General features: G+C 46.9%; 1 protein-coding gene across 1 annotated transcript in view; it reads right to left on the minus strand.

Annotated features, from left to right (window-relative positions):
• Positions 1 to 1,649: 1,649 nt before the first annotated feature.
• KIAA1549L (KIAA1549-like ortholog) overlaps positions 1,650 to 18,870 on the minus strand; it is a 113,799-nt gene continuing 96,578 nt past the window's right edge. Inside the window, exons 18-21 of the mRNA XM_008588100.1 lie at positions 12,038 to 12,135; positions 9,612 to 9,760; positions 8,102 to 8,253; positions 1,650 to 4,877 (exon numbers count right to left, since the gene is read on the minus strand). Of these exons, the coding sequence (XP_008586322.1) occupies positions 4,596 to 4,877; positions 8,102 to 8,253; positions 9,612 to 9,760; positions 12,038 to 12,135 (681 nt within the window). The 3' untranslated portion in view covers positions 1,650 to 4,595. The remainder of the gene's footprint in view (positions 4,878 to 8,101; positions 8,254 to 9,611; positions 9,761 to 12,037; positions 12,136 to 18,870) is intronic.

Here is an 18,870-nt window from a genome sequence, read left to right on the forward strand (position 1 = left end):
TGATAACTGGTGTTGGCATAGGAAGTGGTTGGGACAGTTCTGGCCAGTCTACCAGGGTTTTGAATGCATGCATTCTCACCTGATGCATAAGTAAAGGATGCCCCTTTCCTCTCTGTGGCAGTATCCACAGGGATTGTTCTCTGAGTACTGGCTGCTGGGTGGCATCCTAGGAGTACTGGTCAACTCCAGTCTCTAGTAATATCCTTTTGAAGGTTCTGCCCACTCATGCCCCTTCCTCTGGGTACTATCCCCCAACTAAAGCCCCCATTGAAAGGGTCAGTCCAAGGGCCATGCTTACACTACATTATATTTGGAAGATCAGAGCCACAGTAATGTTAATTTCACTCAAAACCAATGCCTTCTTGGTTCCAGCTGGTTGCATGGACACCTGACCCAAGGGGAGCTCATCCACAGGCAAATGAACTGGACCAATCAGATCCTCAAGAACTGCCTTAGGGGCACAGAGATGCTAGTCAGAGAGTGGTGAGTACTGCAAAGGAAAGGTTGTGTGGAGTGGGTCCTGAGGTGGATTTTTCAGCTACATATGCACTAATGAGCAAGACAGTTGGCCAAAGGAAGCAAGAGAACTGAGCAGATACACAGAGAAACAGAGATGAAAGCTGGTGAGGAGAGAGAACGTGCAAGACAGCAAGAGCAAGAGCTGCCCCCATCCCATTCCCGTGGGGAGCTGTGTTCCGTTTCTATGACATGTGCCTGTATTCTTCCAGTCAACCTCTACACTTCAGCCAGCGTGAATCGGCTTCTCATCCTTGCAAGGTTTCTTGACTAGAATACCTACAAGTTTGGACTAAATGGCAGAATTTAATTTCTATCATTTAGACCCCAGTCAGTCACTATTCTAAGTTAAATGATTATACTTCCTTAAGAGTATTTGGCTGTATTTTGTAAGAAAAGTCCAAATTATTTTCTGGTGTGTAGTAGGAGGAATTTAGGATTGAGTTCAAATCCTATTTTTGGACTTTAAAAATAATATCTTTTGGGCCGGCCCGGTGGCGCACTGCTACAGTGCACCGCTTGGGAAGCGCGGTGGCGTTCCTGCCGAGGGTTCGGATCCCACATACAGACCAGCCGCTCACTGGCTGAGCGAGGGGCGGGAGCAACACCGAGGGTTGCGATCCCGTTGCTGGTCCCGGTCCGGTACGGGGGCGACACTGAGGGTTGCGATCCGTTGCCGGGCATGAAAAAAGACAGAAAGGAAAAAAAAAAAAATCTTTTATTTATTTTATTTTTTATTTTTTATTTTAAAAAGATGACTGGTAAGGGGATCTTAACCCTTGACTTGGTGTTGTCAGCACCACGCTCACCCAGTGAGCAAACCGGCCATCCCTATATGGAATCCGAACCCATAGCCTTGGTGTTATCAGCACCACACTCTCCCAAGTGAGCCACGGGCCGATCTTTATGTTCCTGCGACATGGGATCAACTCCCCCGATTCAGAGTGTGGAATCTGCTATCTCACATGGTAGATGTCAGGCCATCTCTGCCTGCTTGTTTAGATTCATGGTGCTAAGAGAGTTGCTTACCCCCACAGTCTTGAACAGCAATTGAGGACACCATTTCCTCGATGGTACTCTGGAAAAAGCCAAATCACATTTCTTTTTCATAAACGCAGAAAACTCATCTCAAAACCAGTGCCAGAAAATGTTTATTACGCCCCAAATGTGTGGTCCTCCATACAGTGTATCTGAAGTTCCTTACATACTCAAGCATCTTTCTTCTTGGCAAGAACATTATGGAGTCCCTCATATGACCCTTGTCTCTTTCTTCCACTCCCAGGCACTGTTAAAGGAATGTGTCGCCACGAGTTTACAGGCTTGGCTGGAATCCTTGGGCCGGTCACTCAACTTCTCTGGACTTCCACTTCCACTTCTGAGGTCACCGAGGTCCTTTGTGGCTTCTTCTGTGACTGTGTGGAGGGTTCTCCCAAACACAGAGTTCATTGCTACCTCCTCTGGGCTCTCATGGAACCCTGTTCTCACTGCCATGAGGCACTTTTGACCACCTGCCTTTTCTCAGTCATCTATCCAGGTATTGGTCACCTCCAAGACATCAGGAGACTCTTCAGAGAAGGGACCACATCTTAGTCACAGAAAATCAAACAATGGCAACTGTCTCCCCATTGGTGGGAAAACATGAACAGATTGATTTCTTTTCAGCTTAAGGTTTTCCTCTCATCTACTTTTTCTTGAACCCATAGTGTCTACTTTAAGAGAGTGTCTGATTCACTATATCTTTAGTTGTGTCAGCTGAATAACTCAATATTTTATAGGGTGATGCAAAGACCACAGAGATTTGTGGCTCTATCCTCTTAGCAATCTGCAAACTGTACCTCTGTAAACTATCGACTCATTTTCTGAAAGTCACTGGAACATCCAAAGCTCAGACACTGTCTTTTGAAACATATACATATATTTCAATCACATTAAGGTCTTGAAACTTCATTTTCACATACAGTATTTCCAGGCATTTACCAAATAGACAAAGCACTGGGTTGATATCATTGCACTGATGAAATATTAATATTATTGATAAAGCGGGACAATGTAGCTGACTTTATCAGACTCATACCATTTGCATGAAAAGGCTGAGTTTCTTTGGCTCTTTGTTCATTCAAGTGCATTGACTGCCTATTTGGATAGACTTAGGCATTGTGTTAATCCGTCACTGAAATCTTGCACTGTCCACAGTGTTTTGCAAGCGGATTTAGGTTTTGGACTACAACAACTGGCCATTGGTAGAAATATACCATATATACACATGGAAATTACAAAAATACATTTTATTTATAGCTGATTTCTTTTTAAGTAACAAAAAACTAACACTATGAAAGATCAACCAGCACACTAAAAGGACACTACCTAATATCATCCGAACAAGAGACTTGTTTGGAAATCTCATTACACATCATCTCTGAACATTCCAGAAAGGGCAATTTGCCATTGGGAAATAAAAACAGCTTCTTTGAAAAGTCTGTGCTTTGACAGTTTGAATCTCCCAGTCTGATCAGTTCCATTCCTACTCTTCTCTCAACTTTAAAATTTCCACCTTCTTCTTTCAGTAAAGACCAAAGAAACTCATGAGGACAATGGAAAGATGGGCTCAAAAGGGAATGGACAGAGCTGAAGCGAGATGGATCACAGGGGAAGGCAGGACAGGACTTCCTCATCCTCCAGCAGATACCAAGGAAGCCCCCAACACCGCACATAGCTTCCAAAGTTGGGGGGAACCAAAGTGTTCCCTCTTCCTCTGCTACCCAGAGTCAGTAGCTGGTTTGCTTGTGTTACTGCGTAGTCAGAGGCTGGAGCCTCAGTGCTCGAGCCACTGTCCCCCACCCAGAGTCTCGAGGCCAACTCGCCATGCCAGGGACAGTGATTTGCAACATCACGGTCATAAGGTGACCCTGTCATTTCAGCCAGTGTCCTCCTGTGTCCATTACCTATGGGGAACTGGCTAACTCCACACACTTTAAAAAAGGTTATTTACATTTAAATGTAAATCAACAGATTTTCTACATTCAGAAGCTTCTATAAACAGAGGCTGCAGCCTGGGAAGACTGTGGATCCACCACTCCTGTTTCTAACAGTAATCATCAACTATTTCCTTTTGTACCACTCGGCAGCACATGCTGGATTTCCTTGTTGAAGAAACAGAGGTTTTCTTGTAAAAGTCGATGTTATCTATTATCTCAAAAAAGAGAGAAGCTCCGTTCTCAGGCCACCTTCAATGAAGGGCCAAGAAAAACCTCCACAAATAACTGTTTTTCTCTGATAGAATCTTAAGAGCTCTTAGCACCGATTCTCTTTCAGTTAGATCCCAACTTGTAGGGTACTCTATTTCCAGAATGGCAACACTTTTTTAAAAACCTGTGACACAAATTCATCATTGCCTCTCATCTTCTCTCTCTCTCTCTCTCTCTCTCAGCCATTGTTTAATTAATGGGGAGCGGGGAGAGTCAGGACTATTTATAGGTGCAGGCATTGGTACTGACTTTCATCCAATTCATTCGACTTTGAATACAAACCTTTGAAAGAAAGGACTCAAGTTTCATGACTGGAGTCAGTGTCTCCTTTGCAGACTAGAGATGATTCTAATGGTCATGGTCACGGCTGAATGAGAGAGAGTACAGTCTGGTGCTGAATCCACACTCCTGCTTTGCCTTTAGCACAGAAACAGAGTTAACATGCAGAGGTCACCAAAGACAGAGCTGTATTCTCCCCCTTTTGGTGATTTATTAAAATATGGCATTGGACAGGAATCTGTAGATCAGTTAGTGCCTCTTGTGACTAAGGCTCCATAGGGAAATAACCTCCCAGTTCAAACATTCGACGTAACAGAGTAGAAACATAGGTCCCAAGTGGGGACTTTTTGACACACAATCACTTGAATAAGCCAAGAATCCATTCGTTCAAGAGTTTCCTGTTTTCCAGAAGCCCCATTATTCACCTCATCAGAAACTGAGGGTGCCAAATACTCACTCACTGTCTATATCTCAAGTCCCAACACTTTAGGCGTGAGACACCCAAAGACTATCTCCTTGGAGTTTGCAAGTCCAGAGTCCCACGGAGCTAAGGCATTAGACCTGGAACTCAAACATGTCCGTCTGTTTCTTGGCCAGCTTGGCCACTTCTTCCCGAATGGCCTTCACCAGGGCTGCAGTGGAGATGTTGGTCAGGGGTGCATCGGACGGGTCGTTTTCCGCCAGGCTCTGCTGCGAGGCAGCCGTGGAGGGTGCTGGGGCCTGCTCCAGGCTGGGGTGCATGCTGGCTGGTTGGCTGTACTGGCGGGGCAGCCGCGAGGGCGAGCTCTGCTGATAGCGGGACCGGGGGTAAGCCTCGATGTACCCTGGGAGTGGGACCTGCAGGGAGGGCATGAGCAGAGAGAGGAGAAGGGCCTGGGGTGAGATATCATAGGGCACACTTGATACTTGAAGCAGGAGGGGATCGGTCACAAGGAAAGGGATTTAGAAGACACTGGAGTCCATGCATCATCATTGTACAGATACAAAGCCAGGGGTCAGTTTGTGTAGAAAACAGGTAATTTGGATTCACTAAATATTCCAGCTGGATGAATTAAATGGGTATTTCAAACCTCGTTGAAAACATTAGGAATATATCTGAGTCTATCTGAATCCACCTGGCTACCTTATTAATATAAGCACAGTCCAGCAAACAACTATTGCTGTTTATGGATCTCAAAGGAACTCAGGGATTTATTATCAATAATAGTTATTCACTGATTGAGCTCTGTGCTAAGGGCTTTCCATACATTATTTCATTTAATTCTCAAAGCAACAACCTAGGAGGAGGTAGTTATTATAATCTTTATTTTAAGGATGAGGAAACTGAAGTGAAGACTGCCACTGTCTAAAGTGACAAGCCACCAAGACATGCTTTGCGCAGGTCTGTCTGGCCCCAGGGCTGCGAGTTAATCACCGCACTACAATTTCTTGGATCCAGGATATGATCTTGGTTTCTTGAAAAATGAGAAACTCTTCCTCCCTTATGGTAGATGCAGGCTGGAGCCATCAGGCCTTGCTGGCCAAAATTCCCACCTAGCAGATACTACTAATTCCCTAGCCACTACCCATGGCAGACATCACCAATTGATCACAGCACAGTTTCTTGCTGAGCCTGGCAGCCCCCACCCAATCCTTCATCTAGCAGCAAGGATGAAACCTATTGTCATCCCAGGTCCAGGTGATTTTATCCAAGCTAGCTCCTGGGGTCAGGAAGGTCAGACATCCAAATGATGGTAGGGGCCTTTCCTTTTCACATCGATGTGCAGAGTGTGCATTATCCCTGCCCTAATGGGGCATCTTTGTCAAGCTGACAACTGATCCCTGAGCTTCCTGCAATGTCTTTCCCATGCTGTAACTCACCTGTCCTGTCCGCTTGCTCCATGCATGGGCATGCCTCCCTCATTAACTGCAGGTGGTAATTGGGTTCCAGGAAAGACCCATTTAGCTGCAACAACCACCTTCCTCTTAATTAAAAATAACAAATAGGAACTTTTTTCTCCTTCACACTGAGAGAGATGAGACTAGAATGATCCAGTCATCCTGTCAGGAAGGTTAGGTTTCCGTTTGCTGGGCTTTTTTCCTTCATCTTTAAGGCAATATGAACCTAAAGGCATCTAGATTAGCTATAGCCTAACTAAGTTATCATTTGCAAGTGTCTTGAGGGCAAGGGTCAAGGTTTTGGAAAATACTTCTGCCAACCCCCACGGAGTACCCAGAAGAACAGTCTGCACACAGTGGGTGAGCTTTCAAAGCTGCAGACTTACTGTCGGATTAGGACAAGTTAAATATTATCTACTTTTTGCCATATAAAAAAGTAAGGGGAATTACAGAGCCAAGTAAGTTCCAAACTGATCAAATCATATCCAATGATGTCAGCTGTTTTGAATGACAAAGGAAGACAAAAAAAAAAAAAAAAGCCCCAACAACCAAAACAGATGTCATAAAGTCCCACATTAAGATCTGCAGACTTAACAGCAGGGAGTCCCTCCAGTTCTTCTCCTAGAGCTTATTTACTCCAACTTTACAAACAATTCTAATGAGTTCAGACATGCCTCATTTGCAGATAACAGCACATCAGGAAAAGCACATTTAAGGATAAGCATATTACTGGAAGTGAGGACATTGACAGCAGTATAAAGTGCCAGTTGGGAGCAAGGTCAGACAAAGAAAAACCATACTGAGCCATGGTAATAACACCAAAAGTTATAGTAGTGGAGATATCTGACACAGAGGCAATAATCCCATGAACCATTAGAGCTTAGCCTACAAATGCCATTTTAGTATGGTGAGGCATCATAATGATGCTGAGTTGCTCATAAGAGACAAATTATACCATATCCTTTTTTAAAGAAGGAGAGGGAAGGATATCATTCATTTCAGAAATATTTTTATGCAAGATGGCATATATTTTTAAATGTTTTGCAAATTAAAGAGGTAAGCTTTGGTCATCAGGAAAATTAACGTATTGTAGGATAGCTTTACTCCTGATGCTGTCGTTTAAATGTGGTATTGCCACAATGAGAACAGACACCAACATCGACGATGAGTTGACATTGTAGGGGTAAGAGTATGGACCCAGGGGTTTGGACAGAGAGAACAGATGACCCAGACTTTGGTGTCAATGTGCTTCCTAACCCTAGGATTTATTCCAAATGTTGAGACTCCTAAAATGACCAGGGGGCCCTCAGGTTCAGGCTGGTGGGGACAGCCTGTCTTTCTCATCCAAGAGACTAGACAACACACTCTAGAGGCCTTCACTAGGCTTTTCTCATCTGGTTGTTTTTTTACAGAGGAGCCCTTGACACGGGACTCAGAAGGCAGGTTTGGGTGTAAATATCTGGGTTGGTGCAGGCTGGGCCAGGTTCACTATGCCATATACTCCTACTTGTAATGAAGGAAGAAGCTGGGAGACCATGACAAGCCAGGGCTCAGCTGCAAGTCAAGCAAGAAGTCTTAGAGTCTATGTGCAAGGTAATTCAGTCTTGGGTTGCTGATGCTTTATTTTCTGCCATTTCTCTAAAATTTTACAGAACTTTATAACTAGACGAAACAAATTTAATGAAAGTTTTGGAGCCAGACAAGTGCAGGCTTGATTTCTGGCCATGGCACCTTACTTGCTGTGTAGCTTTAGAAAAGTCATTATCACCTGACTAGATCTCAGTTTCTTCATATGCAAAATGGGAGTAGTCCTCGGAATAATAACACCTCCCTGCTAGAACTGTTGTGAAGATGAAATAAGATCATACAAACAAAACATCTAACCATTTTTCTGTGTGTCTGGCACATAGAAAGTACTCCACAAACGATATTTATTATAAAAATGTACTTGACTAAGGTCGCTCTGTTAGAAAGAGGTGGAACCCGGACTAGAAGGCAGGTCTCAAGTTCCTCTGTCAAAGGGTGTCTCACACCATCTCCTTTAAAATGGTTGACTTAAGCCATCTGCTTAGTGGAAGGGGGGCTGAGAAAACAAAACACTCAATCTCAACCTTGCATCCCATTTTCTCCCTGAAGTGTATCAAGCAAGTGAGGGTCTACAAGCAAGTCGGCGAGGGTCTCACCGAATCTGCCCACTGGCTCGGGAGCTCATTCTCTCCTGCATAGGACATCCAGGCCTGGCTCCTGTAGGACGAAGGAGGCGTCGGGATGAAGTAGCCGGTGAAGCCAGGTCTGCTGGCAGCTGGGATGGCAAACACCGCCGGCACTGTATTACCTGGCACGGAGGAGATTGATGGGGGAGATTAGGAGAGGCTGGTCTCTGGGATCCAGCCACCCAGGAGCTAAATAAAACCAGAATCATTAAATCAGACCTGAGTGGAGGGGAGCTTGATCTGGGTTGTCACATTTGCTGGGGGATGTAGCTCCTTTTAAGGTAGAGAGGACCCTGGCCATGATGGCTAACACCCCTGGAGATGTAGCAACAAGGAGGAGGGTGGGATGTTCGGAGGGAACCTGGCCTGCCTTCTTTGAGGAACTCTTCTAGGGCCATGGTGCACCGGTGGTACACTGCTCAAGGGCATGTGGCCTAGAGGCCAAGTGAATAAAGGACAAAGGCCCTGTGGATGGGGGTAGGAGGAGCAACAGACCTCCACCTGCAGCCCCAGGCCTGCTCACCTGCCCAGCCAGTACAGGAAGTCATCATTGCTGTGACTCAGCCCTGGCTTTCCAGAGAAGTGATGGTTCAACTTCCCCTGCCGAGCCCTCACCAACACCCCCTCCTCATCCCAGCACCCCTGACCTGCTGGCAAGAGGAATGACACCTCACTTCTTCCCAGGAGGATGTGTATTTTTAAAAAGCCAAGAATAAGAACCTATAGGAATGGACATCCCTGGTGGAATTTCTGGACACTGTGAATGCTTCCATAAGTGTTGGCAACTGGGTACTTCCAGTTTTAGCCTAAAAGATATGGTTAGAATAAAGTAAAGCCCCAACTAGGTCATGTACAAACTCTAATGTTCATTTCAGCATTGTTTGTAATAGAAAAAAACTGGAAACAACCACTATGTCTATCCATAGGGAAAAGGATAAAGTGTGGTATGCCATGTACTAGAACACCATATGGCAGTTTAAGTAAATGCACTAGATCTATATGTATGTAGGAACTTGGAAAAATCTTGAAAATGTTGAATCAGAAAGCCTAGTACAAAAAGAAGCATACAGCACGATATCACTGATGTAAATTTAAAACACATAAAACATTAATATATACCATTATATATAGATACACATGTAGCAAAAGACTAAAACCTGCGACTTGAGGACTGTCTCCTCTGGGGAGATGGGGAATGAGATGGGGCGTGAATAGCTGTGTCTGTAATCCTCAAAGATAAAAACAAAGAGAACAAGCAAACAGAAGTCTGGTAAAATGTTAACATACACCGTGATCTTAGCATAACTTGGTATTTTGCCCATTTCAGATCTTTTTAAGAAATAAAACCAGTAGCTCTTCTAGTCAAGGCTACTGAAGTCTGGAAGAGATCACAATGGCTTTGGCCCCTGAGGGTGGCAGGGGGGAAGGAGAGTGCAGCAGCAGGGGAGAGGCACACTCGGCCTTTTCTCCTCTTGCCCACCTGAGTAATTTAAAGCCGACTGATCCAGCTGCGCCACGGACACGGGGCCTCGGGACACTTGGGCGAAGGAGGCGCTGTCATGTAGCTGGGCTGGCTCGGGCCCCGTGGACTCGGCCATTCTGGTCTTGCTGCCGATGTCTGAGGTGGACCTGGGTAGGGCAGAGGGGCTGCATTAGGGCTGCCCCCAGACCTCAGGGTGCCCTGTCACCTTTGGGAGTGGGCAGCTACCCCAAGCCCTAAGAGGGTGGGGTCCTCAGGACTGAACTTGCCCCCCAAATATCAAAGGGATTTCGAGGGCACCAGCATGGCAGGAGGTGGCCCGAGGTGGAGTCATTTTCAGGTGTTCAAGGTCAGTTCTCTTCTCAGGGTGGCTTTTTAAAAGAAGCAAAGCAATTAGGGGTGGGTGTTCCCTGGGGAAGGTCCACCTAGGAGGTGATGACATCAGCAGCAGCCAATGAGAAGGCTCCGCTTGGACTGCCAGTTGCTCCCCGTCCCAGGACGGCTGGGGTGTCACTTTCCCTACCAGTCCTGGCAGTAAGCACAAGACCAAGACTGCGAAGCTCAGGCTGCTCCAGGGGGCAGTGGGCATTATGAATAAGAGAACTTTTTGTTCTTTTTGGTCCCACAGGCAATCAGAGAATCAGGCCATTGAACACCTCCTATTTCCACTTAGTGCTCAGAAAGCCATGTCAGAAGAGGGCAGCTGGGCTCTGCAGACACGGGCAGCTCCCCCATTTACAAAGGGTGCCATAGCCACAGACTCTGTCTTCTCTCGCAGGCATCACCCCTTGCCTGTGGCATTTGCACAGAGGGACTTCAGGCTCCCCTCAGATTAAAATGGGAGGGAAGCAAAGGCAGCAGCAGCAGGTGGCAGGCTGCCAGCCCATGTTGCCACCTCAGAGCAGAGGATCTGTAATCACAGTAAGAGCAGGAGTCACAGCAAGGGACAGCAGGGAAGCAGAGGTCTGGGCACAGCTACTTCCCTCTCTACACTGTTTCCTCATCTATAAAACGAAAGGGGTGGACGACCTCACCTCGAAGGTTCCTTCCTGGTCTAATTCTCTGGTTTATGTGAAGGGCAGAGACCTCCTGATATTTGGCAAGGACGGAAGGGCATGGGAGGAGACTGGGGGCTGAGAGAAGAGATAAGGAGTAGGTGCTGACCTTCAGCAAACCTGCACAGACAGCTGATGCGAAGGCCCTCCAGTGCAGAGCTCTCCGGAGTAACTGATAGCCCCCTAGTCTTCCCCAGGAGGGTTAAAGGCAGAGGGTGTGATGATCTGACTAGATGTCAGGGCAGGTGCTGGTGGCTCCCTCCTCCCCTCTCCTGCCTGCTTGCTCCCACAGTCTTCGTTTCCCACATGCTGTTCCAGGCATCGCTGCTCATTCAAAAACCCGTTCCAGGAATCTTCCTGGGTTCTGCTCCGAACACTTTTCTGAGGAATCCCAGAGCTTTGGAAATCATTTAGGCCACTGCCTTTATGTAAAGAGGGGTGAGGCACCTTGCCTGGGGTTCACAGCAGGTCCCTGGCAGACTAGGGACTGGAACCCTGGTCTGCTGCTTTCCATCCCACCCTGGGCTCAGCTGGGGTCAAGGGGTGGTATCTACACAGCTCCACATTCTAAACCACTGGAAACGAGGGCAGGGTCTTTTCTGAAGGAAACTCATGTTTTTCTTCATTATTTTCACAAAGTCCAGATCTGTGGTCCACAGATGGGGTGTGACCAGCATGCTGGGGGGAGGCTGGGGTAGGAGGACCTGGGCAGCGGTCCATACATGCCCCAGGGCACAGTCATTTCTCCCAACCCTCCCATCATGCTGATTCCAACTTTCCCAGTGCTCATGGCTTTTGAACTTATCTATCTTTATTAAAAACATGTGCTGCTCCTACCATCATGGGGCAAAGAGAATGTTTAACACGTGCCTCACAATTGACACATCTGAGTTCATGTGTTTTCAGGCTCTTCCTCTCGGAAGTCAAGAGCCGGGGTGGGTGCCCACACCCGCTCCTCCCTGGCCCCTCAGCCACCACCCTTAAACATCAAAGGGACTTCTGGGTGAGCAAACACAGCAGGAGGCACCAGACTTGTAGCAGCCGTTTTGGTGGCCCGAGCTGGAGTAATTTTTAGATGTTCAATGTCAGGGTGTGGGGCTTTCAAGGTAGGGGCAGTTGACCTTGGACTTCTTCGACTATGGATTTTCAAGGACCTCCCATTTAGAAAGATATGAAAGTTGGCCAACCCTCTGCGTCCTTACTTATTCCTGGTACTCTGGCTGCCCCAGGCACGTGGTTGTCTGTACAAGGGATGCACCCTACACAGGGCGGGGCATGAAGGAAATCTGCCAGGGCTACTGTCAGGTCAGGGTACACAGGACCAAATCCTTTCCAAATATTCCAAATGAAGCAAAGGACAGAACGTGTTACCGCCTGAGAGAAGCAACAGCCACAGGGCCAGTCCGGGGAGGTACAGGTGGAGGCGGAGAGCCCATGACCATCTCAGGAAGCTGGGAAAACCTGTAAGCCTGTGAAAGAGACAAGCAAATAGAGGCAGACTTGTTAAAACCCAGCACACGGGTTCTTCTTATTTAATGGGAAGCAAACCTCCAAGTGTCAGACTTTCCTTCTTTCCTCAAACTTTTCCTTTAGATCTTCCTTAATGAGTCCGCCAGCCACCTCTTGTCTCTCATCTCCCCAACTCTCCCTTTTCTCGGGCCACTGTAGGCACAGAGCCCTTCAGCTGCTCTTAGATCACGCCAAGTTCTTTCCTGCCTTGGCTTTTGTGCATGCTGCTGCTTTACCTGGGCAGCTTTTCCCCTAGTTCTTCACATGGCTCCTCCCTTCATTTCATTCATCCAGCCCCGTCCACCCCTAGAACCCCATTTTATCTTTTTTTTTTTTTTATCATGCCAATTATCACTCTCTGGTATTATGGTGTTGTTTGTTTATTTATTATCTGCCATCAGCTAGACTGTAATCTAAGGCCTGTAAGGGCAAGGGCTTTGTTGTCAGCTATACCCTCATGCCTGGAACAGTACTTGGTATGTAAGGCTACTGAGTCAGTGTGTGTGTATTTTGCAATCTATAAAGCACTATTCAAAGGCAAGGAATGCAACTGTCACAAAAGTGAAGACTTTTATCAACATGGGAGGGGATAAAAGGAAAACAGACAGAGATGGACAGGATCAGAAAGAGCCAAGCCACAGCCTCCTTTAGCAAGAGAAAACCTAGAAATGCTCTCCAGGAAGACAAGGCTTAACTTGTGCTTCTCATCCATTTCTTTCTTTAGGTATCATGCCTGCCAGATCTCTCGAAGAACAGGATGACAGGGCTTTAAACCTGAAGATTTAGGACAAAAAGCAGCAGCACAGGGCATTCATAAGCAGGAGTCTTTAAACTGAAGGAGATCTTCCCCCTCCAGCATTATGGCAGACTACATACGTCTAACATGCAGCTAATCAACATCCCAAAAAAGAAGGCGGAGAATGGAAGAGAGGAAATATTTGAAGAAGCAATGGCTAAGAATTCTCCAGAATTAATAAAACAAGTAAATTAATAATTTCAGGAAGTATAATGTATCCCAAGCAGGATAAATAAATTAAAACACACATCTAGATACATCATAGTGAAATGGTAAAATGCCAAAGACAAAGGGACAGTCTTAAAAGCAGCCAGAGAGGGCCGGCCCGGTGGCGCACTGCTACAGTGCGCCGCTTGGGAGTGTGGTGGCGCTCCCGCCGAGGGTTCGGATCCCACATACAGACCGGTTCCTGCTCACTGGCTGAGCGAGGCGTGGGAGCAACACCAAGGGTTGCGATCCCGTTGCCGGTACGGGCCCAACACTGAGGGTTGCGATCCATTGCCGGACACGAAAAAAGACAAAAAGGAAAAAAAAAAAAAAAGCAGCCAGAGAGAGAAGGCATGTCACCTACAAAGACAATTAGACAGGTGACTTCTCAACAGCACCCAGAAGACCGTGGGATGCAAAGATCTAAAGGTACTGACTGAATCAATATGGAAAGCTACAATACCGTGCTTCATTTCCAGTTTTTGAGCATCAGTAAACTACGTATGTTAAGGTAGTATTAAAGGAACCAAATCTTCAGCTCCACTAGATCCTAAGCCCCTTGGAGTCCAGTAACCACGTCTGTCTCATCACGGTACTCCTTCATGACCAAGCGGAGTGCCTTGCACCTAACAGTGCTAAATAACTATTTCCTGAACTAACGTGGAGGAAGGAGAAAAGAGACCCAGGCTCTCATCTTTCTTTTTTTTTTCCCCTCCTAGCAGGATTTTATGGTATTAAGTTGCACCTGGATGGGAGGTGGCATCGGGCCCAGGCTCTCATCTTGATTCAGCCATTCACTTTCTGTGGACATGTCATTCAGCCTCTCTGAACCTCATTTTTGTTTTGTTTTGTTTTCCTTGGCCTAGCTCATGGGCTTCCAAACATTTCTTTAGCCATGAAATCATTTTGACAGACCCGAATATATACAAAGATTAAAGCCAAACTTTTCTGGCTAAAGTTGGGGAGGGGTGGTCTGGTGAATTTGGCTCTTCACTTACCTGCACGATGACCCCCTGGGGATCTCCCTGAACCCTAAGGTTTTTCAGACCATTTGAAAATCGTTGTCCTGGGTGTCCTTCCAGCTTTACACTCCATAATTACCAATAAACCGTCAGGGCAAACCCACCCTCATTAGAAGCCTTTGTCCAACAAGTAAGTCACTCCTTTCCCAAAACACAGGAACGGGTTTATAGTGTCCCTCTCTCTTCCGGCCTTTCACACTACTCAGCAGAGGAGACAATCTATTTTTATGTCTCATTCTTGGAAGGCTTATTCTGTAGTCAATATAGTTTTCTAGCCAAGAAAAAGCTTTCTACACCCGTGTCTTTCCTGTAGCAGTTCCCCAAGAGAACTGATTAAAAGTTCCGAACTTCTGACAAGCACCAAGGGTATCCCCATCTTTGGAAGATTTTTCTAGGTACAAAGCAAGACTGCACTGGAGATCAGACTGCCCCCTTTGGGCTGTGTCCTTGGGGCCTCAGGGCAGCCACAGGGTCCACATAAAAACAGAGAGGCAGCCTACATGTGCTCATGGGCTGAGAGTCCTCCTGCATCTGGTCTTCCTACCTCCCCTTGTGCAGGCTCTCTATGGTTCTAAGTCCTCTTGACTTTGCATTCTAGCTCCCTTTTTTATGTATTTGAAATCTGGCTCTCTGTTGGCTGCTGTGTGACTGGAGTCCCACTGGAAGTTATTGCTCAAAACTGTTGGCAGGTTCCAAGCTCCCAGTTTCATGATGGTGGCTGTGAGTTGCCTAGCCTGACACCTAAGGACACCGTCTTTGGGGGTTCCTGCCCTCTGGCCAGGAAGGAGATCAGAAACTCAGAACTGAAGCCAGTTTTTGTATATAGGTCTCATGTTTCTGAGGCTGAAGGAGCCCGAGTATCACTAGAATAGGGCATTCTTTGGGCATAACCTGGAAGGAAGGAAGGTAACCAAAGTCTTTAACAGATCCAGTCCTGACTGCCCCTGGGCAGGAGGTAAGTGGAGTGGGTCAAGGCCAACCTCTAGCACTCCTAGTGGAGAGTGAGCCCAGATGAGACCCACTGTGTGCTGGTCCCTCCTTGTGCATAAGCATTCACTCCGGAGAAGGGGTCCAGTAAAGATAAACCTCAAAGGTGGCACTGCAGGGTGACAGGTTTCAGGGGAGAGCCTGCAGGTGGAGAAACAGGGTAGGGGGTCTCAGGCATTGCCTTAGTGAGAAGGAGGACCGACAGCCCAGAGCCAACCCACTCTCATTAGAAGCCCTTGTCCAGTGCCAGCAAGTTGGCCCCAGGTGAGAGTGAATGCTCCAATCTTTCTATACCTGGTGACATCGCTGGGTTCCTCTGCATGGTGCCCCTTCCACAGTATCATGCTGACCCTGAGTATACTGCTCCAGGCAGAACAATGTCCACCCTGTTCACACCCAACTATAAATAACTTTACATCCTGCAGGAGGTAGAATCTTGTAGAAGGATAGTTCTTATTTAGTTGAAAGCAGGGAGTTTGGTAATTAAAGTTGAACTCCAAGGTGAAAACCCAAGTGCTTATCTTGATCTGTCAATTAACCAAGAGCTCCTGATAGAACAATATCACAGGCTTCCAAGGCCTCAGGAATCATAGAAGGTTTTAGCTGGAAAGAGCAGGAGACATTCAGACCACACCCTTTAACAGATGGGGATACTGAAGCCCAGAGAGGTAAACTGACTTGTCCAAATTTGCACAGCCAATTAAGGATACCATCATGCATTTCTGAGCTCGGGGTGGTGAGGTGCAGAGGATGTGGGTTTTGGAGTCAGACAAATCTGAATTTGAATCTTGGCTTTGATCCTTACCAGCTGCTGGACCTCGAGCAACTTCCTTCTCTGTGCCTGCTTTCTTATTAGGTAATGCAGGTAACAGTATCATACCCTGATTCCAGAGGCTGTTTTAAAGACTAATTTTATATATCAATGTAATATTTAGCACACAGTAGGTACTCGATAAGTGACACTCCCTTCCTTCTGAGACACGATAATATTCTGATATAGTCACTGTGGTAATCAAGCCCTTTTTCCTCCACAGTTCTTTGAATCTAGGGCCCTTTCCCTGCCCCAGGCCACTAGGGCATCCCACCTTTCTGCCTCAGGGAAGGAGCGCGCAGCAGACTGAAGATAGCACAAGAGCCAATTCTTGTTGGAGTTTCAAAAGCCAAAGCTATTGAATTGCACAAACCTGGAAGTTGAACATCAAAACCCCAAGTTCTTAAGCACTCAGGACCCAGGGTTGATGCCATAAGCAAGAGATTGAGAAGAAGTGAGGTACATTTAGACTGCTCTGCTCCTAGATTAGGTAAACACCCTGTGGATAGGAAGAAGAGGAGACTTGGAGGGGAAGCAAGAAAGCTTAGATGCTGAAGGGGCTCTGGGTCCTGCCTCACCATGGGGAAAGAGGTGGACGACAGGAGGACATAAATCTCATCAAAACTGGGGGAATCAGAAAGACAAGGGATCTGTGTCCACTTCCAGGAAAGCCCAGGAATCAGCAACAGCACAGAATTCCCCCACCCCCATGGTGGTATGGAAGGTTGATCAGGAGGCCTTTAATGGTTCTGTGTCATGGTGAGGAGTGGCCGGGAAGCTGCTAGAGACCAGAGAGGGGCAGGTGTGTGTGTGTGTGTGTGTGTGTGTGTGTGTGTGTGTACACGCTCACACGAAAGAACAAGAGAGCACACGAAAGTGAGCACATGGGAAGAGAGGAGGGAGAGGTTTGGCAAGGGCTTGGAGGCAGGACGAATATACAGCTGTGTTCTGCCTGGCCTTACAAGTAGAGACTAGCTGGAGACAAGGACTTCTCAGGGATGCCAGCCAGACTGGTTAGATGAGGACAAACCAGGACCAGATACTGCAGCCTCCCACACCTCCACCCCCAGCCCCACGCTTTGCACCTTATAGGTCCCCCAGAAAATAGGGAGAAAATGTCAGAACTGACTAAGATCGAGCTCCCGGCATGTGAAGATTACAGAAAAACAAAGTTACTTTTCTTGCACACCTGAGTTTGTTGGCTGAGATAAGTATTCTCCAGACTTCCTCTCCTACCTTCCCTTTCTCCCTTCCCGTGCAGCCACACTGCATAAATGGTGGTTTGGTACTCACTATAATGATTTTCCTAAGCTTAGAGGGGTGTGCATTTTCCAGATGTTGGGTATTCAGTGGGTTTTCATGGGGGATTTCTCAGGGGAGTCCAAAGGCAAAAAGCCCCTTGCCCAGTCTGGCGCAGGTATAATGGAGCGGCCTACCTTCAAGGACTCCTCAAGTCAGATAATGCTCGAGCGACAGTGACTGCCAATGACTTTTGTACAACCAGAGGTGGAAGGAGCCCAAAATAACCGGCATTGAATTTCTTACCTACCTGACCAGATGGGATCTCAGAACAGATTCAAATTTGACTTGGAGAGGGCCGGCCCAGTGGCGCACTGCTGGTTCTTGAGAATTGTCTCTAAACAGAAGCAAAGTTTCTCTGGGACCCTGAGCTGGGGCATCCAGCACATGGTCTTCAAAGAGTTTAACAGAGTAGTAGGAGGAGATGTAGTTCCAGAGCTGTCAGTGCTGGACATACTAGCACACCAGATGAAAAGAAAGGAGTAGTCTGACGTTCTTGAGAATTGTCTCTAAACAGAAGCAAAGTTTCTCTGGGACCCTGAGCTGGGGCATCCCGCACATGGTCTTCAAAGAGTTTAACAGAGTAGTAGGAGGAGATGTAGTTCCAGAGCTGTCAGTGCTGGACATACTAGCACACCAGATGAAAAGGAAGGAGTAGTCTGATGATAATGACGACCATTTGTCGAGTCATTTGATGTGCTAGGCATGACACCAAGCACTCTGATTAATATTAGCAAACAAGTGTTGGGTGCTTACTAGATGCCAGGATGGTGCTAAGCGTTTTACATAAATTATCATTTTACCCTCACTACAGCCCTCTCATCACCCCCACTTCATGGCCAGGAGTCGGAGTTTCACGGTTGCAGTCATTTGCCCAAGGTCAAGCAGCTGAGTGCCATTCTACTTTGGGCTGGGGGAAATATTAAGTGCAGAGACACTATCAACCTATGGAGGCCAGGAAGGACGAACCAATGAAATTAAAGTCGGTGGTAATCAAGATGAATGATGTGGGTGACCTCTTCCAGGGGACAGCCACGTAAGAGGTACATATAAATGTGGTGAGATTAGGGTGTTTTCTAAATCTCAGTGAGGAAATCCCCTCCCCCTAAAGAGGCAGGTACCAATCTGATGTGCAATTAGTAGAACACTAATCTTGGAAACTGTCATGTGACTGTCACAGGAAAGTATTTTCAGATGACAGATTTGTAAGGCTGAGTGAAAATTTTTCCTAACTCTGAAGAAAAGGACATTTGGTCTCCAGACGGATGGGAACGTGGCTGGTGGTGGCCCCAGATTTGCTGACACTCTTCTAGAATACAGTGCTTCTCGAATGTGTCCACCAAAGCTCCCTGATGACAGAGGCAAACCTGTATACCTGAGATCTGGGCATTGCCCAAAGCTCTCCTATTTTATCTTAAAAATCATTTTAAGAAGATATATAAATGGCCAACAAGCACATGAAAAGATGCTCAATGGGCCGGCCCAGTGGTGCACTGCTACAGTGTGCCGCTTAAGGGTTCAGATCCCACATACAGACCAGTTCCCGCTCACTGGCTGAGCGAGGTGCGGGCGC

This window comes from Galeopterus variegatus, unplaced genomic scaffold (genome assembly GCF_000696425.1).
Source record: "Galeopterus variegatus unplaced genomic scaffold, G_variegatus-3.0.2 Scaffold121, whole genome shotgun sequence".
NCBI classification, from domain to species: Eukaryota; Metazoa; Chordata; class Mammalia; order Dermoptera; family Cynocephalidae; genus Galeopterus; species Galeopterus variegatus.